Source organism: Patagioenas fasciata, chromosome 18 (genome assembly GCF_037038585.1).
Source record: "Patagioenas fasciata isolate bPatFas1 chromosome 18, bPatFas1.hap1, whole genome shotgun sequence".
Classification (NCBI taxonomy): domain Eukaryota; kingdom Metazoa; phylum Chordata; class Aves; order Columbiformes; family Columbidae; genus Patagioenas; species Patagioenas fasciata.
Genome location: NC_092537.1, coordinates 5,028,947 through 5,053,673, shown reverse-complemented (window position 1 = coordinate 5,053,673; position 24,727 = coordinate 5,028,947). Strand labels below are relative to the sequence as shown.

The following is a 24,727-nucleotide window of genomic DNA, read 5'->3' as shown; positions in this document are numbered from 1 at the left end:
CCCCAGCTCACCCAGTCCGAGTTCTGAGAGACCCTGGAGTTTCTCATAGTGGGAGCATTTCCTTACATGCTTCTGCAGAACCAGCTCCATACCCCTGCAGAGGCTGGAAAAGGTTATTGCAGCCACAACCCCACAATTACAGAGTAAACCTGCACTCTGACCCTGCACGGAGCCCCATGGGAGGTGCTGCCCTGCTCCTGACCCTCGTTCAGCAACAGTCAGGGAGTTTAGCTCAACACCCAGGAGGGAGCATCTCCCTACCCTGCACCTAGAGCAAAGAGCCTGCCTGCTCTAGGCCAGAGGCAGATGGGTCCAGGGCACCAGCGATGTCCCAGACTTTGTTCCTCGCCAGGGATGCTCAGTGTCATCTGTGGGTGCATCCCTGTGCTCCTCCAGCCACTCTGGCTGAGAGCAAGCCAAGGTGATGGGTACCAGGATGACGGGTACCAGGGACCTCACTCTGACCCCAGACATTTGGTGGCAGCATCCAGAGCATTGCATGATATTTTGCTAACATTTATGAATTGCACAGGGCAGACTTAGAAAATAATTCACCCTAAAGCCAGTATTAAAAGAAAACACTCCACTTCTTGCACTTCCTCAGCCCACTCTTGCTCAGGGAGGACATTCTGAGCCATGTCCATGTTGCTGCCTTTTGGGGCACTTTGACTTTGGGAACTGCCGCGGAGGGTCCTGAAAGCTGTTGCAAAGCCCCAGCAAGGTGCAGCACCCAACCCTGGCTGTATCAGCACCACATCCAGCCCTGCACTCGGCTGCCGGGGGCAAAGCCGGGGCGTGCCGCGGGTGTTCTGCATGGAACTCCTTCCCCTCGCCTCCATCTTCCTGCAGCCACGTGTTACTCAGCCGCTCTGCCAGGAAGTGAATCCCTGGTGGGATGGGCAGGAAATAGTTAAGCAAGTGACGTGCAATGGCCCATGCTGGCCTGGCAGGTCCCAGACCCCAGCATCACCCTCCAGTGTGGGCACCATGACTGTCAGCAGCTGTCTCCAGCTGTGAGGCTGGAGGAGCATCAGGTAGAGCTGAGGACCAGGTGCTCCAGCCCATGGAACATGCCTTCCCATGGTCCTCTCTGCCCGTAGGACCTACCTGGTGCCCTGAGCCATGCCCTTTCTTGGTTCCCATGCCAGCCCTACATGGCATGGATGAGAACACGTGCTGTGCAAGGGGAACAGCTGATAACCCCGGTGCTGCAGCAGCCTGGGGGAAGGAGCCATGTCCCCTAGGCTGGCCACGGTCCCCAGCAGCCAAGCAGGGATGCTGCAACACTCACTTGGTGCCTGCAAGCCCTCATCTCTAACACCACTGCTGCACACCCTCGGTGATCCCCCAAAAACCTCCCTTGCCTTCTCCCTCCTCCAGAGCATGGTCTGGGGGCCCAGCCAGCTCCTAAGGACAGGGAGATGAGAGCATCTGAGTGACAGTGAGTGCCAACACATCCCTTTTGCAGCTGCCACACAAGGATAAGGGCAGGGCCTGTGAATTGGCATCACTGTCGCAAGCGATGCTTGTCCACTTGAGGAGCCAGGGCTGTCCAGCTCAAGGATGGGGTATCCATGCTGTCACCAGACCACTGGCATGGCCCCTTGGCCCCACTCTACCCCCTATCTGTCACCTCCTCCACCACTCGGGACAGGGAAATACATGTGCAAGGTGAACCCAGGGGACTGGTCTTGCAGGGAAGCCCAATTTAACACAGGTACAGGGCAGTCTGGTGTTGATGACGTGGGGCACTAAGGGACAGCTGTCCCCAGTGTCACAAGATTCCTGCCAGGGTGATGCTCCATGCGCCGGCACGGTGCTGGTGGGACCCACACCAAGTCCCATTGCCAGCAGAGGTGAAGGTCAGTGTTTTCTTGCTGGCAGCACTGGGTCAGGGAAACCTGCTGCCTGGCTGGGTTTCTGTTTGGGAGGGTATTTAAGAGTGTTCTCCAGGGTGTGCCAGCCCCAGCCTCCACCCTGCTTTCACAAGCGCCTCTCCGAAAGGAGCTTGTTGTTCTCAGCCACTGAGCAGATGCAATTAGCACCAGCAAGGTTCCCCCACAGAGGCTGAGGACCCAGGGACACCCACATCCCCTCCACATGCCCAGGACAGGCAGACTCTGGCTCCATCATGAGCCTGGTAGGATGCAGCAGCCCAGACAGCCAAGGGGAACTGGAAACCAGGAGGCATCTCATGAGCCAAGGGGTTTGAACACCCTGTCCTGCAAGGGCTGCATCCCCACACTTTGTGGGAGACAACCTGGTTGGAATCAAGGGCCAAACCCAAAGCCAAGCAACACATAGGAGCCAAAGAGGGTGCTGGCATCTCTGACAGCCACCTCTGTGCCCACAGACTGTGCTCCTCACCCCACGTGGGGCAGCCATGGGCATGAGTCCACCTCCTGGGCTCTGCAACACTGCATTGGTGCTACAGCTCAGCTTTGGTCTCTTGTTGTGGTCATGGAAGTGACCATGTTGGTCTTAGGGCTTGGCAATCCAAGAGGGGTTTCTGGGCTTGGTCTTATGTGTGTGGGGCCATGTCTCATGGTGTTTGGGTACTGTCATGTCACCAAAACTTTTCACCGGCTTTTTAGAGGAAAGACAAGTTGGGAGAAGGGTTCTCTGTCAGCATCAGCCCAACATCAGCAACTGCTTGGGTGCTTCTAAACAAAAAAGCAAAGTGTTGGTTCATGGTGGGCAGCTGGTGCTCTGCCAGTTATCCAGAGGAAGGGCAGAGGGCTTGGCTGAAATCACACGTGTGCACAGGGAAGGGGATGAATTCAGCCACTGTAACCTCACCTGAAAACTGGCCTTGAGTTATGGGTCCTGCTCACAGCCAGGACTTGGCGTCCATCCCTGCGTCCCTGCATCCTCGCAGCCCCCTGGGCAGCAGATCCCATCCTTCTCTCCCAGGCCCGGTCCCAGCAGAGGGAGCTGTGACATTAGCACGCTGTGACATTAGTGAGCCCAGCCACCGCTGTCCCGGCTGGGACGGCAGCCCCGGCCTTTGGAGAGGGACCAAAGACAACAGTTCTGGGGCCCCGGAGTCGCGCAGCCTTCTCAGAGAGCTCGCTGATTCAGCACATCTGATTGCTCACCCTTTTCCCTGGAAATCAAGCCAAGAGTTATGCGGAACTTGTACATTCAAATATAAATGCAATTTTAGCGAGGGAAAAAAAAAATACCAACATCATACACACACTTTAAAAAGTCCTTCTCAGTCTGCATCCATGCAGAGAGATCCTGGCCCTGTGGTGCAGCGGGGCTGTTCAGCTGATGCTGGAGAATCTGTTTGAAGGGAATGGAGACCCAAACCACTCCTGTTGAGGCTTCAGCCCCTTGGGGAGCAGCAGGACAGAGCCACCTCGCAAAGACTTAATTCTTGCTTGCAGAGAGTTTTTATCCTCCCCTACGCACACACACAAAGAGGGCACAAACAGGCAGGCAGGAGCGCAGTTTCACACCAAACAAATCCTCAACCTCCAAACAGGAAAAACACCCCCCCAAGTCTGTGCTCCAGACCCCAGCCAGAGCATGTGCAGACTGCCAGGACCCACCGTGCTCAGGTCATTCCTTATCATTTGCATCCCTGAGATAAGGCTGGGTAAGCAATACCAGTAACACCACATGGCGTTTCTCTGATCTGGCGGTTTGCATCACAGCCTGGATGGGCACATTGCCAGCACCCCATGGCAAGGGGCTGGTGGCTCTCCCCTGTTAGGGTACATCACTGCAAAATCAGGGGAGGGTGCAAGCCCCAGAAACACCCCACAAACACCCAGGAGCTGCCTGTAGATCGTGTATATGAAATATTGCAGTGGAGCTGAGGGCTCAGAATGCGTGTGAGAAGGTCAGCGGGAGATGTGATGAGTCTGTGGAAAACAACTAATGCTCTGGTTTGGAGCTGGGCTGTGTTTGACGCATCAGGGGTGCTCGAAGCCAACTCTGTGCTGCAGCCTGGTGCTGTGCTCGGTCCAGGGAAGCTCCTGGAGATGAGGATCCAGGCCCTTCACACACAAACGGCTTCATTTTGGATCATCACGCTCAAGACAGTGCAGGCTGGATTCACAGACGTGTCTGGAGCCTGCTGGCAAAAGTCAGGGCTGGCACATTTCAAACTAAACAGCCTCAAACCACAGCAATCAAAACTCTCTTCCAAAAACACAGCACCAAACACCACACCAAAGCAGCCTAGAACCAGGAGAGAGGCCAGGACTCCCCATTCCCCTGCTCCTCCAGCCCAAATCCCAAATCAACCACTTGGCTCAAGAAAGAATGGGTGTAATTATTTATTTTGGGTCCCTTTGAAAATCCCATCACAAGTATCCTTCTGTTCATGGCTTTGTGTGGTCCCTCAGCCCGCGACAGCAGTGTGTCCTCTCCCGCTGGGCAGCACTCTTGTTCCTCCAGCGAGCAGGTGGCTGTTGTCCCTTCAAGGCTGGCATGCTGGAGCTGCCCGTCCCATCTCAGCAGCCGTCCCTGCGCACGAGTTACCACCCGGAGCATCGCACAGAGACGGAGCGGAGCGAGGGGGCAGGAGGACAGTCTGGAGGGACCAGGGGGGATGGCTGGAGCTTTCAGCTGCCCCAGGAAGAGTCTCTGGCTTGTGTTTTCTGGCAACTTAGAACTGTGTTTTTTTTCTCTCAATCATTACAAAAAAAAAAAGTATAAATAAAATAAAATGCTGCTGCTGCTATCTGCAAAGGGAGAGAAAAATCTATCAGCACCCTGAGAACCCAAGACTGAGCTGTACCGAAATCCTGTAAAACCAGCAAGAACATAGATATACCTGAAGGCTGAGAAGCCCGAACAATACATTAGATCAGGGTGTCAGCGGATGTGACAGCAGGGACACCCACAGCGGGGCCTTCCCTTCACCTCTATGGCAGACACGTGGTCTTTCAGACCAACCCACCCCTGGAAACACCGTGAAACAGCAATGACTCCAACCCAGATACGCAATCTCCAAAGGTCTGAGTAAGATCCCAAGCACCTGGGGAAGGATTCCCAGTCCCACAGGGCACTGCCCTCAGCCTTCTCCCGCTGGGAATTGCGGTTCGTTTCCTAACACCTTGAAAAGGTGAAGAGTCAAGACAAGCCCAAGTGTGGTTGAGAATCCCAGCTACAGAGACTCAGAAGAACCAGCCCGCAGCGCGGTGTGCACCCGTACAGGTTATGAAACAAAGCAAAGGCTCCACATCCTGCCCAGCCACACTGGGGCTGCTGAGTAATGAACTAACGTTATTGCCACCTCTCCAAACTCTCATTGTTTCCACACGAGCAGGAATTTGCTCACACAGAAGCACCGAGGTTACCTGGACTCCTACTCTTCCAAGTGGGTTGAAACCTTACGTTATCCACATCTCCACCTGCTGAAGAGTTTAGTTGCTCAGAGGCCACATCTCTTACTTACAGTTCAGTGTCTACAATGACATCTGGCTTCTCCAGTGTTTGCCGCCGCCTCTGGATGGCATCCACGATCTTCTTCCTGGGGCCCAACGGGATATTGATGCTCTTCAGGTCATTATCTGAACACAGCATGAGGGCCTCCAAGTCAATCTTTTCCTTCTTCAAGATGGAGATGAACTCAAACATGTGCAGCGAAGCCAGAAAAGTCTCCAAGGGACTGGTGTCTGGTTCATCATCATCATCCAAGCCCAGCTCCACCTCGTCCCAGGGCAGCTCCTCCGCGTTCCTCTCCTGCAGGCTGTTGGCACTGCCAATGCTGTCGTTGAGACTTGGCGAGCGCTGCAGGCGGCTCCGCAGTTTGACACCTACCCCGTCCGTGTTGTCTTCACCCAGCGCGCCAGCGTCCTCCCGGCCGATCCCAAAAAGCCCACTGCTGACATAGTTGCGGCGGAACACCATAGTGCCCAGCCCAGGGCGGTTGAACAAGGAGTCATGGCCAGAGTCAGTGCTGACTTCTGAGTGGGCCGAGTCCATGTGCAAGCCTGGGTCGCTTATGGCACGGGAGACAGTGTCTTCATCTGTGAGGAACATGTCTCTGATGTTACGCCGAGTCCACTCCTTGGGGCTGGCGTATGTGCCCTGCTTCACAAACATGACGTCGTTCCCCAGCTGGAGACCAGATAGGGACCGCACACTTTTCCTCCCATCCTCGTAGATCTTGAATGTCCCATCCACCTGCTTCTTCTTCTCTAGCTTCTTCTGTATTTTTGTCTTTCCCTTGGCTGTGCCATGGATGGTGGCTTGTGAGTATGGCAGGGAAGTCACCATAGACATGTGTTGGAACTTCTTGCTTAAGGTGCTACTCGAATAGCTAGAGAAGCTCATGGTGTCTGAATTATCCGACATCTCCTTTCTGTACCGTTTCTCCATCCTTTCATGGTGTTTCTTCTGCAGCTTCACACAGTCCTTAATCCTCCGCTCCGCATCCCGAAAGGCCTTGTCCTTCAGTTTGCTCACCAGCTTGGGGTTGAGGCTGCTCTGCTTGGCAGCGATGGAGTCCAGGTAACGCACACACTCCATGTGTCCCTTCATGGCTGCCATGTCCAGCGGCGTGTGGTAGTCGTTGTCCAGGCACCAGATGTTGGCCCCAAAAGAGATAAGGAAGGAAAGGCAGTTCAGGTGGCCGTTGGCTGCTGCCAGGTGGAGCGGGGTGTTCCCCCAAATGTCACATTTGTCCGGATCGCCCCTAAACAGCAAGAAAAGTGGTTAGCATGCAGGTATGGCTAGCATACTGAGACACTCCCAGTTGTGAATGGTGCAAATGAGCACCATGAACTGTTGCCTCCTCAAAATATGAAGCCCCCACAGCTTAATTTTAAGAGGGTCTTCTGGAGGGGTGTGCCAATGACACAGAGCCAAGCGCCTGACATGCAAGTCTGTGGTAATTTCCATTACTTTAATTTAGCTTTGAGGAGAGTTTTTGGAGAGGGGTAAGCCAGATTCTGAATAGCCCAGGAGTGAGACATGGGGCTGATTCCAGCTCAGACCTTTAACTTGTTATAAAATTCCAAATCTAAAACATCCAAAGAAAATTCTAGTTATATTCTATATTCAAATCTTGCCTCCATCCAGATTCTGTGGAGAGACATTCCAAAATATCTCTCTATACACCACATCCTGTGTAGGACACCATGGGGTCCCACCATGAGGGTACCTACCAAGTGACCATCCTCAGCACTGGTTCTGAAACCCACCACCTGCCAAAACCTCCACACCGTTCTGAAACCTTCCCACCCTTACTGGCGCCTGGGGAAATTCAGGGCACAAGAGGGCACGTTGCCAGTAGAGAATAAGAGCAAAGTTGTTAGCATTGGCCTCAGGATTGGGGTTTTGTGGGGTTTTTTTGCTGTACTGCACTTGGTTTCGATTGCACGGCTTGAAGCGCGTTGGTATTAGCACATCCTGAGACTCCAGTTTCAGAGAAAGTGGAGATTAGGTTTCTGTGCTCCTCAAGAGCTGGACACTCTACTAATGCCACCAGCATCTCTTCCCACACTGTGCCGGACCCTGCCCCAGCAAGCTGCTGATGGGACACAAACACGTCCCCACATCTCCTGCGTCTCGTGGCAGGAGGGACACAAACCTGGGACTGAAGGGGATGCTTATCTTGATATTCCTCTGTATTTGTGGTCTGCTGAAACAAGAGATAGTTCACACCCCAGCTGGCAGCAGCCTTCGCCTGAGCGCCAGCGCTAATGATATGCAGCCAGCAGCAATATCTGTCAGCAATGCCTCTCTCTGCATACACAAAAGTCAAAGCCTTTTATTAAGGCTGGGCAGCTCCCCCACCCTCCAGAGCAGTTCCCCACGGGCAGCAGGGTTCTGGCTCAGCAAAGCTCCTGCCTTTTTCCACATCACCCTTTCAACGAGTGCCAGAGGAACCCAGCACTGTCCTCTGCCATGGAGATCCAGCTCCAAGCCCAGGTGTCCAGGGATGTGTTGGGAAGAGGGCTCAACAAACACAATCATTGGGTCGATTCCTCTAGGCTTCCAAGAGAATGAGCCTTGGTGATACCAGGAGTCTGGAGAGCAAGTGCACACTGGAGACCTTCAATTCTTTACTCTTCACTGCTGTAGGGCCTGTGCTGACAAGAGCTGGGAGCAGCAGAACCCAGAACTGTCTCCCAAACCCCACATGCTTTGTGTTTGCCTCACTTGAAAGAGTCTGAAAACTTCTTCAGAGAAAGACCTTGCAGATCACAGGAGCTGAGGGACTTCTTTCCCCTGCCAGCATCCCATCTTCATCGCTTCTGCCCATGCATGAGACCCAGTTACAGCCCCACCCAGCACATTCACCCTCCCATATGGAGGGCCACCTGCACGCTGTGACAACTAGTTTGCAATCCTCAGGCTTTGCTGATATCTCAGCTATGTAATACCGAAGGGAAATTATTCTGCAACAGGCAGAAGTGGTAAAGACAGTGTCCAGAGCCTGAGCATCCTGGTTGTATTCCCTGAGAGCTGCTATGAGCTGCGCTCAGCTTTCCCCATGTGGGAGCACCAGCAGCTGCCCTCCACAACATATTTATTTTCACAAAACTTATAGGAATTTGGTAACTACAACTTTCAGCCTGCTGGCAAAATCACCAAGAGTCAAGACATTCAAACTGTGTAAGACCCACAACCCCTGCAGGACTTTGTATCCAGACTCTTGACATCCCCCATAGCAGCAGAGAAAGGGTTCAGAGATGGGTGCTGGGAGGAGAAGGGCAGGAGATGACAGGGCTGAGGAGCCACGAAGCCAGCAGAAGGACAGGGGGAGCACCCAGTTCTTTGGCAATGCTACATTTCCAGGAGTGGTAACTCCCCAGCCCTCGCCTCTACCCTCATAGTGACATGTCCAGTCAGGGAAATTCATGGGGAGGATAAATATTTGATGAATAGCAAGAAAAGAGTAAATTATTGATGGAGCTGGATTAAAGAGCCAGTGAAACTGGAACCGCTGGGGCTGGCGGTGGGACTCCAGCGCGTGAAGGTTTGTTGGTTTGTTTACGTGTGCTCTGAACGGACACATGTGTGCCCGACCTGTGCAGATGAGCCCAGGGATCATGAGGGCCCCCCCATGCATGTGGGCTCACAATGTGAACAGTGACTTAGCAGTCAACTCGCTAGAAAGAATCTTGCTCCCCAAGCCAAGTGTACGGATGCTCGATCCACAAAGTCCATCCCAGAGCCCATTCTCATCTCTGTCTGGTTCAGGTCATGAAGGGCAAAGCCATGGAGGTCTTGAGAATGTTCTTGAGAAGACCTTGAGAAGGTCTACTTTCCTCAGAGAGTGAGGGGAGAGAGCATCAAAACCAGCTTTCCCTGGACATTTCCACAGTCTAAAAACAAGAGTATTAGGGCAAAATTAAACCTCTAGGTCTCTTTGCCCTATAAATGTCTGCCACAGGCACTAAAAATGCACCAGAAGAAATGAAGAAGGGCAACTTGCAAAGCAGAGGTGTTTGATCCAGCACAGATAATAAACATGAGGCCCTGCCTCTGGCCAGTGTCTGTCCCAGCAAAACTTCACCTGCAGGGCACTGCACACCAGGACATGCTGACTGCAGGGTCCACTAAGTGGGAACGTATTTTAATAACAGGTGTGAAATGCAGCACTTCTTACCTTCAAAGCGTTTTGAAGTGCTGAGTCAACTCCTGTAATAATCATTATTAAAAACGCTGAGCCCCTTAGGTGGACGTGTGCATCTCCTGAGTCATTGCGTTTGCGCCGCGATGTGCACACTCACTCCCTTCCTGCCGGTTTTTCCCCCTCCACTTCTCCCATGGGATCCCAATTAGCCCGGGAATCCGGCAGCACTTACGTATGTCCTTTCCCGGCTGCACGTGGGAAGTTCCTCTGACGGCAACCGGCTGGCTCAGCCCCGGCTCATGGGTGTGCAGGAAGGATCTGACCCTCAGACCAGGAGCCAGCTGGGTGCAGAGTATCTCTGGCTCCCATAAAATGGTTTTGGATACAGAAAGAAGGGAAAAATAACTTATGGCTTGAGGAAGAAACCCACCAGCTTCAGCAGAGCCAGTCAGGGCAACGTGCCTGCTCATTGCAGGGGGGGTGGACTAGATGACCTTTGAAGGTCCTTTCCAACCTAAACTATTCTATGATGATGACTCAAGCAAAGCCTAGAAATAAGCAGAAAAGATGAGGTTTTGGGAGCCAGAGCAGAGCCATGGCTCCTGCCTCCAGGTGGTGGTAGGTCAAGGATTCGGCTTTTCTCCAACAAGTTCAGATCCCCCAAAGTCCAGCCCAGGTGCTGACGGTGAGGTTCATCTTAGGGCTCTCTGCCTCTTGTACCAGCAGAAAGCTGGGACACCACTTATCGTTACTGGTGACCATCACTGCGGCTCCTCACTCCACCATGCCCAGACCTCACATTGACTCCCGGCAGCCGGCTCAGGTGCCTGAAGCTGTGACACCAGCTCCACCCTGCTCCTTCCCCTTCCCGGCAGGTCACCACCCAGGACAAGGTCCTCCCCACTCCTGGCACCCATGTGGCCACCAGCCCACGGTGTGCAGAGGATGCACATCACCTTCACGTGCTTTGCTGTGACCTTCAGTGCAGCCCTGCTGCGGCCAGGGCAACGCGACCCCCTCGAGCAGCCTGGCTGATGTCAGGAGCCACCTCGTGCCCTCCAGCCCACTACTGAGCCACTCGCATCCCTCTGCCATCAACATCCGAAGCATCCGTGAGCCCCATTTTTGTAATAAGGGAAACTGAGGCACATCTCTGCCAAAAACCACCGTGTGACAAAGCTAACCGTGGACCTGCCTAGCAGAAGGACACATCCTCAGCTCTCCTGGGGTCCATTCCAAGGCAAGACAGTCCTGGCTGTCCCCAGCTGAGGCCCCCAGACCCACGGTTGACTGGAGCTGGCCTGATGACTGCCACAGTTCATAAAAAGCCATGCTGAAGAATTACCGCCTCTGAAAAGCTGCAATGCTAAATGCCAGTCAGTCTGCCTTTTCCCAGCCATCACGTTAATTGAGTTTGCTTCCCCCGCTGGAGCCCAGCCAGAAGGAAGAAAAAGGCTTTTTGTGTTGCAAAGAAGACGGATGAGCCACCACTCGTCCCTCCATCCCAAACCCTCTGTCCATCTCCATGCATAGGTGGCATGGAGCCACAGACACATGGACAGAGCCATAAACCTGCTTCGTTACCCCTTCAGTGTGGGGTGAGACAACAAACTTTCCTCAAGGATCCACCAATGGATTTATTAGACTTTCTTTTCCTCTCTACGTTTCAGCCCTATACCACCATCTGCGGAACGTGCTGGCATGTGAATGAGGCTCCTTCAGCAACAACAAAGCCCAGATAATCCTAAATATCCACCAGCCCGGCCTGCAGAAGGGCACGGCAATCAGAGCTGTGATTTTTGCCCCCAGCAGCCCTCTCCCACAGCCCTGCTCTCTCAGGGTCCCTCTAGCATCACTGGGACATTTATTTTCCAGCACTCAACCTCCCGGCTTGCCCGGGCACAGGTACCACTGCTCAGCGCTGATGAGGAGGATTTGGTGTTTCTTGCTCCCCCATCACCCCTGTGCCTCAGCACCCCCTGCAGCCCCATTGGAGGCTGACCAACCCCCTCAGACCCCAAATCTTGCTCCCACCCCATCCTTGCAGCCTTGGCATCCCCCAGGGAACAGGGCTCTCTGTGCCAAAGGAGGAAATTTTTTTACAGCAGAGACCAGAGAGAAACGCCCTGATATTTTGGGACACTCAGGAGTCCTCCCCTCTTACCTCCCAATTGTTATAGTGCAGGTGCAATAGTAACACATCCAACACAGAATTAAGTTTCATATCTGACCAATACCGCTGCACATCATCCTAAGCACTCGCAGAAAATGACAGTCTGCCCACAGGTTCTCCTGCAGGATGTCCCCTCTCTGCCACCTGTGTCCCCAGGCCAGAGCTTTCCTGCCTCTCGCAGGCCCAACACCATCCCAGGGAGCAGAGGTGTGTTTGCCCCTGCACCAAGTTGAGCTGTGAGGCAAAGGGGCTTCACTCATCTCTATGTGGTCCTGAGCAAGGATCTGACACACAGAGATGAATGCAGGGATGTAAACGCATCCTCCAGCCCCGCAGACACACGCTTTGCTCCACCATCCATCATGTAAAGGGCACTGGGCTTTTAACCAGGCTATTTTCCCCGGCAGGAATAAATGTATACCAGGCTGTTAATTAAACAGCAGTCAAGCTGTGCTTGGACATGATTGGGACCACAAGAACCTTTTAATTCAATGCGAATTTACAAAAGGGGCCACTCCGGAAAAGCAGCCCTTGGGCGTTGTGGAGAGGCAGAAACTGCTGGCATGGGTGTCCTGTGATGGAGGCGGGCAATATAGGGAGATATAATGATAGAAAGAGATATAGAGTCAGTCTGAAAGGCACATGCCCTGGAAGAACACCCCTCCAGAAAGGCTTCGCCCTGTTCCTCCAGGGCAAGGGCCTTTCAGATTGAATTTGTGGCTGTTAAAGGGTCTTTGGAACCATTTCTAACTCACGCATCTTAAGGTGCACTGCTCAGAGCGGTTTCTTGCTCTCTCCCCTCCAGACTCTGAAATCATCTTTTCCTGCGCACACCCCTATTGCATCAGGACTTAAAGTGTCTCTGTCCACAGTGTTTCTGAGCCCAGGATCTGAATAGAAAATGCTTTACAAGGGAAGGGCAGCGATGTGTGTGGGAGCTCTGCCTGCAAACCAGGGCCAGGGGAGCTGACTGAAGGTTTTGTACAAGCAAACCAGAGCATCCAAAAAAGCTGAGAGCCCAGGAACAGGCTCAGCAGAGGCAACCGATGGGCTGTGAGAGCTGTAAATGCAACCCAGGGTAGATGCAGAAAATCTCTTTTGGGGAGCTGGTGGTCCCATCAAGCCCTGACCCAATGTGCAGCAGCAAAGCCCTTCCAAGGAGGCACGATGTACATCCAGGCTGCCAACCCCAGCACTATTCCTCAGTATTAGAAATAAATCAAAATCAGTGGCAATACCCCTATCTCAGCACAAGGCAGAGGCCACCCCACCTTGGATGAGGTGCTCAGGGAAGTAACCAGAGTGGGAAGGAAGCACTGGGCTGTGCTCCCTTGGGAGGCTGGTAAGAACAGGAGCAGATTTGCCTTAGCACAGACCTTGTTGTGCGGTTCCCCCAACACCACGATGTAGATCACTCCAGCCTGACCAGTCCCTTCAATCCCACTGTCCTCTCTTCACCACATCCCCACTTACAGAGCCAGAGACCCTCCAGTTCGGCATCCCAGGGTGAGGGACCAGGAGAGACACATCAGCATTGAGCAGCCCCCACTGGGGAGACTGAGCTTAAAGAAATCTGTTCTTGGAGAACCTGCAGCTGAATTTCCTGGGCTCCAGGTGCACAACAGGCTGTCCAGGGGTCACATATTCAAATCTCGCTTTGGGTAAAACATGTAAGTGTCACTTGCTGCCGGCTGGCATTGCACACACCCCTGCGTGAGCACTCCTTGGGACAGAAGGAGCAGTTATTCTCTCTTTTAAAGGGGCTATTTTTCATGGCAGTGATGTGGTGTGGCAGCTTCTCAGCTCTGCCTGTCTTTCCAGGACCTGACTCAGAACTACAAAGCTCTTCCAGGGGGTCCTAGCCCCACGTGGGGGCTGCATGCAGGATTTGGGGCAGAAGGGGTTGCAGGCTCAGAGAAACTGGGAATACACAGAGCTGCGATCAGGAGCATTGAATCAGACTCAAAGCACCACAGGGAGAGAAAAATACCAGCAGGGAGGACATAGGGGGTGGTGTTCTGGACAGAAGCCATCGTTTTGTGGGGCACCTGCACTCACACTGACCTGCGAGCAGAGAAGGGGGAAGAGGGAGTCCCAGCCGCTTCCCCGAGCCCAGCACCATGCGTTCCCCAACACTCACCCTCTGCTGACGATGAGGCGCAGGGCGTCCAGGTTGCCGTGGTAGGCAGCCCATAGCGTGGGGGTCATGCCATCCTCGTCCGGCGAGTTCAGATCCTTCTTAGTGGCTTCCTTCAGGAGGTCCAGGTACCCATCCCGGGCTGCTCGGTGGTACTGGTCGTTCATGGTGCGGAACGGTCCCCGGGCGAGTGCATGGGTGCCCAGGGGGGCTCAGAGGACTGACATGGGGAAGGGGGAGCTGCCAGGAGGACCCCTGCACGGCGCCGCCGTACCCAGACACCTGAGAAGTCGTGGCCGGGAGGCAGGAGCTCCTGCGAGCCCAGCCAGGCTCTTCAGCGCTTCCCCTGGGTCCTAAGCATCCTCGCAACAAACGCTTCGCGCACCAGCTCCACGGCACATCAAAAGCTCCAATTAAGCAGCATCGCTGCGCCGGGCTCAGCCAAGCGCTGAGGGCACAGGGTCACGCAGTGACAGCTCGCTGGGTCTACATGTCCCCCAAGGGGAGGCAAGAAGGCTGAACTTTCAAAGCAAGCCCAGGGGTGTTCACAACTCAGCTTTTCCTAGTTAAATATATATAGATATCTATGTATATATAGATATCGATCTCCCTAGTGTCACTAGGAAGACAACAGCAGACCCAGTCACCATCTCCGTTCCCTCCACTACCCTGCTTCTGCCCCCAGGATTCTGCTTTCTAGGGAAACACACAACAAACTGTGCAACAGGCATCTGTGATAACCCAAAGTAAGTCATACAGGCTAGAAAAATTACCTTCCTCACCCCTTCTCCCTCTTTGGAGACCAAAAAAACCCCAAACTAAATACATTCCAGTCTGTGGCTCAGTACTTCTACTACAATATAAATAAGAAATGATGTGGTTTGAGGCAGATACAGGTAACATACAACATACTGCTGGATCCATCTTCACATGCTTTGCTGTGCAAGAATAGGGAGGGAAGAATCAAAGGGAATTGGCCACTAACATCTTCAAAACAGACCCAAAAGAGGTGATCGTACACATAATAAGCATTTAATCTTCAGGACTCCTCGCCTAAGAGTATTAAGGATGTCAAATTTTTTAAAGGTTTCAAAAAGTTATTGGAAAAGTTTCTGTTTTCCAGCAAGCATTGGAAACAGCTGTCAGAATTCCAGGGGATCTAGATGATACGCATATGTTTTAAGTTTAAATAGTTCTGTGAAGAGCAGGGAGTTGGACTTGGTGGTCCTTATGAGTCCCTTCTGACTTGAGATATTCTGTTCTATGATGTGCACAAAGAACAGTGCCTGACCTCCAGTGTTTTTTCTGCTGACACAGAATTTCTGGCTGTGTGAGCCCTTGGGGAGCTGGATGGCCCCAGGCGACGCCTCCAGCGCGGGATTCCTGGGCCCTGGGCACCCTCTGCCGTCGGGAGGGATGGAGCCGAGCCTGGACATGAGCCAAAGCTCACGGCTGTTGCTTATTTTTGTAAGCAAAACAACGTCCCAAGGCAGCAGGGTGGCCCCAGCGCTCTCCCAGGTGCACCCATGCAAGCTGCGGTGATTAACCCCTGGGTGACCGACACTGAGTCACCATCCCAGCTGCCTGGGGACACCTGTAAGTGCCCCAGAAGGAGGGTCTGGTCCCTCTGCTCCTCCCCCAGTTTGCTGACATCGGCAGATTCATACTCACCTGCTCAGGCCCCCTGGGCAAGTCTTGACAGGATGTATAATACTAAACATCGAGGTATTTGGCACTGGGATCCTTCAAGGTGAAAAGCAGCATCATAACATCTGCAATACACTACCAAGGTTATTTGATGATTCTTGTTTTATTACTAATTAAGCTTGTTATGCTGTATGGTGGCTCCCAGGAGCATTGCCCAAGGCAGTAAAGGCTTTTTCCTCTGTTGCTGGCTGTTAAGGACAAAAGAGAGAAGATAAACCCATGCATTTAACCCAGGGCGATCCTGAATCTCTGACCTCTGCAAAACACCACAATTACCAGCTCAGAGGGGTCTGGGCCTCCCTTGGGAAATGCGACAGACTGAGCAGAGATCAACCCCTCAGCCCAAAGCGGATCCCCACGGCTCAGCAGAGCCAGCACTGCTGGTGGCAGCCAGCTGGTGGCAGCAGGGGACAGACCCTGGGCTGCAGAGTCCATCCTGAGCTCTGCATCATCATCCCACGTACTTCAGGCTGATGCTGTCCTGTGGGACAGTGCTGTAAGAGTGAGCACAGGTGTGAGCAGGCAGGAATGGGATGGAGAAACACGCAGCAAACTGCCCCAGCGCTGTGCTTGTCCTGGAGAAGGCGAGCGGCAGGGACTTCTCCAAAAGAGGCATCCTCGTGAACGAGTAAAACTTGTCCCCATCCACCCAGAACTGCCCTGGATCCCGCTGTCTCCCCTCACCGAAGTATAACAGCTGGGGTAAAATGGATCTTGAGCAAAAGCTCTTCTCTTGCCTTGGCAAATGCTTAAATCCCACCACGGTTTGTAACACGACTTCCTTCTCTTTGGAAGGAGAGAAGTTAAGCTCCTGAGGGCCAGAGAAAGGTGATCCCACCCTGAAAAGTTAAAGGCAGTGCATCAGCAAAGGGGAACACAGACTCCAGGCCCCAAATCCTGCCCTGCCCTAGTGCTAAACCTCCCTCATTGTTGCCACCATTGCTAGGAAAATATTGAGCTGCCCAGGGCACTGAATAGATACAAGTACAAATTTCTTCCTTTTCCTCGAAAACATTCCAGCTTATTGGTACAGGGTGAGGCACAATATTTATTGTGTTCAGTTAAGCAGAAAGCCAAGCCTAACATAATCAGCAAGGATAAGTTCATCACCTAAACCATCTTCTTTCAAGGGAAAAGATCTCATGTGTGTAGGGAGAGGGGTTTGATGGGGTGACTTTGCTCTGTGGTGACTGTGACCCTACGACCGAGTAGTTCGTGCCACACTTAGCAGTGTTGTCAATGCATGCCCTCACCGGGTAAATAACCCTTATCTCCTCATCTCTCTCCTGCTTCCCCAAAATCAGCTATTACACAAAATGGATCACACGAGTTTCTCTGAGAAGTCCATAAAGCGCTGCTGTCAGCTCCAGGCATGGTGTAAATCACAGAGGCATCCCAACGGGTATAAATTCTCCAGCTGATCAGCTGCAGCAAGAGAGAAATTTCTCTGACAGCCTGGCAAGAGCGGATATTTGGATCCCAGGCAGCAAACAGGTTGGTGAAATAGCTTTGTTTGAGCAGTTACTGTACTTTGTTTCAGGCTTTTCATTAAGAATCAATGCAGTCCCAAGCTTGGCACAGGGCAGGGGCTTTAGAAGGAATGACAGCGGAAACAGCTCACATCCTTCTTGCCAAGACTCATGTAAGTGATGATGTGATGATGTTCCAGAGTCTCCCAGGGCTTTCTTACCTTTCAGTGGCCTGTTTCTTAGCCAGGACGCATGACGTTTTCTCAGAATGTTTAGTGGCTGACATTTAGAAATCAAACCACACTGGCCGTTTGCCCCAGGATATTTGATCCTGTGAGTGTTTTGCTGGTGCTTTTCCCATATCTTTCATCAATAAACACCTAAACGTTGTGTGGCAAATTAGGCACGCTTTGTTAAACTGACGTGGGATCTCCCCAAGCAAAAGCATCTTAAGCAAGAACACAGCCTTCAGGGAACCGGGAAGAGAAGGGCTGAGAGGGAGTTCATCCCTCTTTCTGCGCTCCTTGTCTCAGCCTTCCCCGTTCCTCTGATCTGTCCTCTCCTCCCCATCACACGTCCTGCTTTGGTCCAGCCCTGGACTCTTCCAAATGAAGCACTGCCCTCTCATTCATGAGGCTCTTCTCCCAACAGCATCAACCCTCAGCTAAGGCGTTAGCTGAACCATGACCGACGAGCCTGTGCGGAAGGACAGCGAGATCAGACGCCTCAGCTCCAGCATGGGCTGTGGACACAAGGATGACAAAGCCAGCCTGGCCTCCAGTCAGATTGCGTCTTTCAGCCCCCAGCCTCATCGCCCCCCCTCCGCTCCTGCCTCCAAGGAGGTGTGGAAGAAAGGTGGCCGCATGTTCTCCATCCTGCTGGCCGTGCACTTAGCCCTGCTGGCCTGCACGCTGGTGAGCAGCGGGGCTTTCGAGAAGATCGCCGTGCACGATTATGATGTCTTCTTCCTACTGACCGTCCTGATGCTGATAGTCATCACGTGGATCATCTTCTACCTCGCCAACACCTCCCGCTACCCAGACGCCATCCCCTGCAGAGACTCCCACGCTGGGCCCATCTGGCTGAGAGGTAGGAGATCTCGGGGGACAGGGCTGGAGGTGAGATGTGGGGTAGACAGTTCACGTGGGCACCAGTTATTGCAAAAACGGAGACAGCAACCACCTGGGGCAGAGTCTCCTCCTATGCTGGGCACAGCACCATGCCCTGCTTGACACGGTTTGATTGAAAATCCCTCCCTGACAAAATTATTCATGGAATAGTTTTGGGTTGGAAGGGACCTGCAAAGTTCATCCAGTCCCATCCCTGCCATGAACAGGGACCAGAGCCCCATCCAGCCTGGCCTGGGATGTCTCCAGGGATGGGGCATCCACCACCTCTCTGGGCAAGCTGGGCCAGTATCTTACCACCCTCAGTGTAAAAAATTTCTTCCTCATGTTTAAGTCTATTGTATGATTCTGTTGGTACCAAGATAATTTGGAATTTTAGGAGAGGAAAAATGGAGGTAGAAGCAAAGCCTCTCTACAGCAATAGTTCCTCTTCTTCCCCTCATCTATCTGCACTATGTGCACACACCTGTCCAACCACAGGTATTTTGGTTTCTCAACAGGAGGCCTGATCCTATTTGCCATTTTCAGCCTTGTCATGGACGTGTTCAAAATAGGATATTACTCGAGCTTCTACAGCTGCCTGTCGGCAATCAAAATAATCTACCCCATTGTGCAAGCAATATTCGTGGTCGTCCAGGTGAGATGGTTGTGCTCTGTTTTGGGGAGGGGTAGAGAGACAGAGCCAGCAGGTGAAGGAGCTCTGATCTCATGGACACAGTTCAACTCAGCAACAGGGTTACCTTGCCCCCACCCAGCCCCACAAATATCTTCTCCCTGAAACTACAACTTCCAGCTGTAGCAACTCATTTTAAGGCATCGATTTAAACTTGTTCCCACCCTGTGACATTTTGGCCTATGCTAGGGTGGCTTGTTACAAATTCTAAGCAGCTCTCACCCAGCCAGGTCTCCTTTCCCATGAAGACCAGAAAGGGAGAAGGACAGACAAGGCAGGGACTGACTTGCAGTTTGAGGTCCCTACACAGAGGATCACTTGCTCTGGGACAATACCAAAGAGGGAAGAGGCTAAAAAGGGAGAACTTGGATGGGAACAGGGGCTGGGCACGGGTAGAGGAATTGCAGTGGGACAGGGCAGGAGGAGCAAAGAACCAACAGAACCACATCCAGCAAATGGCCAGGATTATGGGCAGGCTGGGCCCAGATAGACTCAAGCGAAAGATGCTCCAGCTTGCTCTCTGCTGAGCAGGGAGATCCCTACTTCAGAATTATGTGATTTACTTTCTTGGAAATAATTTATCTTCTTGCCACTGCCAGACATACTTCCTGTGGATGTCTGCCAAAGACTGCGTCCATGTCCACCTGAACGTCACCAGGTGAGCGCTGCTGCTCTTCCAGTCTCACTGGTCCAGCAGAGCTGGACCACTGCAAAACTGCTGCCTTCCCTCACACAGCGAGGGTGCAGGGGGATAACCACATCTCCCTTAGTGCTGGCCCAAACTGAACCTGCTGAGCCTCCAGACAGCTTTAGATCCCAGCTCAAGCCGTTGAAGTTTATGATCTATGTATCTAGCAGGTTTGGCATTCAATTCAAGAATACAAGCATTACTCAAAGCCAATTAGTGTTAAACAAATAATTAGCATTAAATAAAATTATTCATAGCTGACTTTGACTTCCCTGGGGAAGATAATGATGCAGGGGACAAGCTTCAGGCTAAAATAACATCTTGTCCACTTTTGCAAGGCTGGATCTATGGGAGACCAACCCAGACCTATTCATTTATTCACTATTGAGAAGCTCTTCCAAAACCACAAGAGGAATCAGGCCTTGCTCATTCTCGTGAGCATGGACAAAAACCAGTAAGATAGTGAAGGCAGCAAAGCAGGGGTCAGGATTTCTAGGCTCAACCACCAGAGTCCTTGCACCACTTCAGGCAGCTCCCACAGTCCCTGTGAGCACACGCACACCCCTAACATGGATCAGAGCAACACAGCCCAGAGCCATTGCTTTAATCTCATGAATCTTCTCCTCTTTCTGCAGGTGCGGCCTGATGCTGACACTGACTACAAACTTAGCAGTGTGGATGTCGGCTGTGACAGATGAGTCCGTTCACAAAGCGCATTCAAAGTTCAGGAAAAACGTGACAGAAGAACTTTTCAGATGGCTCCTGAAAGGTAATCTGCCCTCTTGTGAAGCCATCTGGTCCGGGGGGGAGCCCGAGAGGTAGAAATTATTCTGCAAGTCAGGATTTAACCCTTTTCAGAAGGGCTATCTAGAGCTGCAGGTTCCTTTAGCAGAGCTGGTATGATAAAAGCTAGGTTTTAATGTTCATTTTGTAACCTGTCAAAAGGAGTCAAAAAGGTGGAAGGGCCTGTACAAATAGGATGGAAATGAAGAAGAAAAGGAAAAAAGAGATATTTAACTTGTCACTTCTTCAGAAAGAACACAAGCACCAGAAAGCTGAGGTTGAAGTGTCCTTGTTTTCGAAGTGGTCACATATTCTTCTGTCCTTGGTCTTGTTTTTCACTGACCTTAAGTACCCACTTCTTCAGGGCTGCTAAGAATTGCTGGCTCCTTGTTTTGATGCCACTGCATTTACATGTTTCTGTCTTGTTTTAGTGGGAATGAGAAGTAGCTCAGCCGATGAGTGCAACTGCAACAGCCAAATCTGCCAGGTCTTCAATAATGGCTACTTTTGGCTGTACCCCTTTAACATTGAGTACAGTCTCTTTGCCTCTGCCATGGTCTATGTCATGTGGAAGAACGTCGGACGCTTCATAGACCACCATTCCCACCACATTCACCGCCTGAAGTTCAGGCTCTTCCAAAGGACCTTTTTTGTAGGCATCGTGTTGGGCCTCATCATTTTGGTGAGTGGTTTGGGAGTCCTTATTCTTTATGAGGTGCAGATAAATTCCAGCACTGAATCCAGCAAGAAGAGCCAAGCACTCTCCATGTACTACATCTTCAACATTGTTTGCCTGGGCCTGATGTCTCTTGTCTGCATTGGTGGCTCTGTCATCTACCGGTTTGACAAGAGAGACATGGATCGGCACAAGAACCCAACCAGAACCTTGGATGTAGCCCTGCTGATGGGTTCAGCCTTGGGGCAATACGCTATTTCTTACTACTCCATTGTGGCTATCGTAGCCAGCACACCAAGGGACGCTGTCAGTGCGCTCAACCTCACCTATGCCCTCCTAATGATTGCCCAGCACACCTTCCAAAACATCTTCATTATCGAAGGCCTTCATCGGCAACCCCCCAAGGAAGACCACAGGCGTGATTCTCACCAGAAGGATCTCTATGGACTCACCTTTGCCAACATCAACGCAGTGTCCCTCCGCGTGCCCGACAGCGGCAGCACCCTGGGCTCCACCACTGCCTCTGGAGCTGAAGGCATCCATCCTTCTGACTTCATAAGGTCCCTCACTGCCCCCAAGATGAACTGGAGGAGGAAGCTCTTACGGGAGATCTCCATGTTCCTCCTGCTGAGCAATATCATAGTGAGTACATGCAAAAAGAAGAGTTTGCCAGGGTGGGGGAGAGGGAAGCAAGAAAAATTTGGCAGTGTTGGGTTAACAGTTGGACTTGATGATCTTAAAGGTCTTTTCCAACCTAAATGATTCTATGATAAGAAACACAGGATTACATCTGCACCTCCAAAGAAGCCAAGCACATTATGTCTCTAGAGAACCCCCAAATCCCCAACTAGTCAGTCACATCATGTCCTCAAACTGATTTGACACATAAGCTCACCAAGAAGAGCTGAGAACCCCCCTGCAGATACACAAGCTGGTTGGGCTTCTGAGCTCAGCGTGCACAACCGAGCCTGGGGAGACCAGACTGCTGCCAGCTCAGCCCTACTCACGTGTCCTCCACCCAAAGAACCCAAACAGGCCAGGTTCACACTAACACACAACGTGATCGAGCTCTAGTGCTTCAGCACTTGCTCCAAGCCCGTTTCTGAGAATGAATCAGGGCTGAGGGTACAACACCAGATCATACTTGATCTCAGCGTAAACACAAGCTCCTGGCAGAGGTCCCATGCTCAGAAGGTCGCCCTTTTCCCATCTCTCAGCAGCTGTGATTGCAGGCGCTGGCTGTACCCGCACCTTTCTCACTGCAGCGTTACTCTCCCTTTTCCTCAAACAGCTCTGGATCATGCCAGCATTTGGTGCCCGGCCCCAGTTTGACAACGACACGGAACTGAACTTCTACGGCGATTCCATGTGGCCGGCCATCGTGGACATCTGCCTGCCCTTTGGTATCTTCTACCGAATGCACGCAGTGGCCAGTTTGCTGGAGGTCTACATCATGTCCTAAAGAACTCTCTCTCAATAGGAAGATAAGATCCTCCTCAACCCATCCATCTTTTTCCTACCCCAGGGCTGAGAGACTGCCCAGATGTCCTGAGGGGTCCCTGGCACTGCCTGAATCACGTCCCCTTGCAGTGCTCGGGTATTTATGAACTGCTGGTGATGATCGTCCAAACATAGTCCAGATTTTATTTTTGCTACTCGTGTGTGGATGTGCATGTGTGTGTCTGAAGTTCTTAAAGCTTAAAAGAAAGAAGATAAAAAAAAAGAAGAAGGTGTCCAGAGTAGGATCATGGTAATTACCCTTGATTCAGGTGAGACTCACCTTTCCTTCCCAAAAGCCTGTTCACCCCGTGCCATGACATCCTGTCCAGTGGGTGCCCAGCATGCTTGGACGGTCTGTGCCCATCTGTGTGCAGAGATATGGTGGGCGCGAGGGGCTAACGCAGGCGTGGAAGGCAATGAAAGGGAAACCACTTCATCTTCTGGTATGGCCAGTCGGAAATCACTCCCCTGCAGAGATGTGAAAAACAAAACCAGCAGCCACCAAAGGCTTTGGGAAACGTTTTAGTCTTTCCTCTCTGTATTGCTCAGTTCTACTGGCCACACTGACCCTGGCCTGCACCAGACCCCGCTGTTTCCCTTGCTCGCCAGGGAGGTGTCACTGCAGCCTCCTCCTCCAGAGGAACAGGTTGTCCCCATGGGGAGCTGTGCACATGCTCCTCGCAGCCCTGGCACAGGATGCCTCCAAGCACTTTTTTTCCCCACAGTTTTCCTGAATCAGTGCTAAAGAGCCATAAAGATTGCACGGGCAATACAGTCTGGGGAATGATGAAGAGATTTATTTTAATCTTTTTTTCTTTTTTTAAGAATGATTTTTTTAAAAAAAATATGAAAATTTTTGTATGCAAAATTATTTATTGATTTCTCTAACCCTGAACTGCTGAAGGGACTTTCTGTGCCCTGCGACACAGAAATCAACCCAATGCCACAGCCCATTTGACGTCCCACGCCCTGAAGGGATGTTTGTGCTGCACCCCACAGCCGGTGTGGGCTCTGAGGCTGTGAGCACAGCCCCGGCACCCAGCACCCCATACATGGGGGTCCCAAAACAGGCTCCTGGGTGCCTGAAGCTCTCCATGAACCACAGTATGGTTGAGGGGGCTTTCAGAGCAGGACTCCTGGGCTGCAGAAGGTAGAAATGGGCCCTTCTTCTGCATCCTGAGTCCAAGGGGAGCCTCAGAAATCTCACCCCATCTGGGGGGGTGTGCATGCCAAAATTGCACAGCTGAGCTTCGTCTGTACCCTGAGACAAATAACTGTTCCAATAAAGGGTTTGTTGTTTCATTGGGTTTATCGTTCCAATAAAAAACACTGTCGAGGTGACAGAAGTCATCAAGCCTTCTCCTACAGACATACATCAAAGAAAAAAAATTTAAAAAAAAATAAAAATGAAAATCACAATACTCGAAACGGAGTGATGCGATTTCCAGCCAATGGCCCAGACTGCCAGCCCAGAATCACAGGCTGGTTGGGGTTGAAGGGACCTCTGCAGATCACCGACTCCAATGCACCTGCCAGAGCAGGTTCAGCAGCACAGGACGCACAGGAAAGAGCCCAGGCTCACGCATGTTGGTCCATCTTCCTCCCCCAAAACCAGAAGGACCAGCGCCTCTGGCTGGTCTACACCAGCCTGTTTGCCAGTGCCTTTCTCTGGGCCAAGTAGAAAGTGGGGTAAACCCTTGTTTCCCCTGTCCCCAAGGACCACGCTGATCCAGCCCCTCCAAGACGGGTCGAATCTTCCCAGGAGCCTCTCCCAGCCCCACCGACCCAGCCAAGGCCTGCCTCGATTATCCCCATTGATCTGGTAAAGATGCAATCTCTCCCTAGAAACCTTGCCTTTCACAAAACAAAAGCCTTATTAATTTGAACTGCAGGAACCACAGATTAAGTCAGAAAAAGCGACGTAAACGGTGCACAGACGTCAGCCTTACGTACACTTCTAGACATTGTTTCAGCCCAAGCTGCTGAGCTTGGACAGGGGCAGAAAGTGATTTTAATCACCTGGTCTGTTCCTGGGGGGTACGCTGGGTTTTCCTCCCACGCACTCCTGCGCGGTCCCAGGTCCCCAGGGCTGGCTGCATCCAGTCAAGGCAGAGCTCAAACAGCTCTTCTGTTCTGGACAGAGACCATTTCTGGGGCTAAATAAACTCACCATGGGTTCAAGGAGAAGCCCACGATAGCACAAGCAGCACCAATACAGGCAATAATCCCAAATCAACCTCTCTGGGGTGG

General features: G+C 52.1%; 2 protein-coding genes across 4 annotated transcripts; one reads left to right on the top strand and one right to left on the bottom strand.

The window, feature by feature from the left end:
- Positions 1-4,273: 4,273 nt before the first annotated feature.
- On the bottom strand, positions 4,274-14,166 carry USH1G (USH1 protein network component sans). Of its 2 annotated transcripts, XM_071816464.1 has the most exons (3): positions 13,858-14,166; positions 5,414-6,655; positions 4,274-4,697 (listed from the first exon to the last, which is right to left on the bottom strand). In XM_071816464.1, exons 1-3 carry the CDS (start codon positions 14,019-14,021, stop codon positions 4,694-4,696), a joined length of 1,410 nt encoding a protein of 469 aa, XP_071672565.1. In that variant the 5' UTR covers positions 14,022-14,166; the 3' UTR covers positions 4,274-4,693. The 2 variants fall into 2 exon arrangements, with proteins under 2 accessions (XP_071672565.1, XP_065708703.1); XM_065852631.2 differs by having other exon boundaries at positions 4,274-6,655.
- A 3,547-nt stretch (positions 14,167-17,713) lies between these two features.
- Positions 17,714-22,439, top strand: OTOP2 (otopetrin 2). 2 transcript variants are annotated; one of them, XM_065852607.1, is made up of 6 exons: positions 17,714-18,119; positions 18,658-18,794; positions 19,430-19,488; positions 20,154-20,287; positions 20,733-21,619; positions 22,269-22,439. In XM_065852607.1, the coding sequence occupies exons 1-6, from the start codon at positions 17,714-17,716 to the stop codon at positions 22,437-22,439; spliced, it is 1,794 nt and encodes a 597-aa protein (XP_065708679.1). The 2 variants fall into 2 exon arrangements, with proteins under 2 accessions (XP_065708679.1, XP_071672670.1); XM_071816569.1 differs by having other exon boundaries at positions 17,759-18,119; positions 20,154-20,327; positions 20,746-21,619.
- The last annotated feature ends 2,288 nt before the right edge of the window (positions 22,440-24,727 follow it).

Coding starts and splice junctions, on each gene's coding strand:
- USH1G (XM_065852631.2), bottom strand. CDS start 14,021: ATGAACGACCAGTACCACCGAGCAGCCCGGGATGGGTACCTGGACCTC. Junction 6,656..13,857: donor CGCCTCATCGTCAGCAGAGG/GTGAGTGTTGGG, acceptor CTTGCTGTTTAG/GGGCGATCCGGACAAATGTG.
- OTOP2 (XM_065852607.1), top strand. CDS start 17,714: ATGACCGACGAGCCTGTGCGGAAGGACAGCGAGATCAGACGCCTCAGC. Junction 18,795..19,429: donor CAATATTCGTGGTCGTCCAG/GTGAGATGGTTG, acceptor TGCCACTGCCAG/ACATACTTCCTGTGGATGTC. Junction 20,288..20,732: donor TTTCAGATGGCTCCTGAAAG/GTAATCTGCCCT, acceptor GTCTTGTTTTAG/TGGGAATGAGAAGTAGCTCA.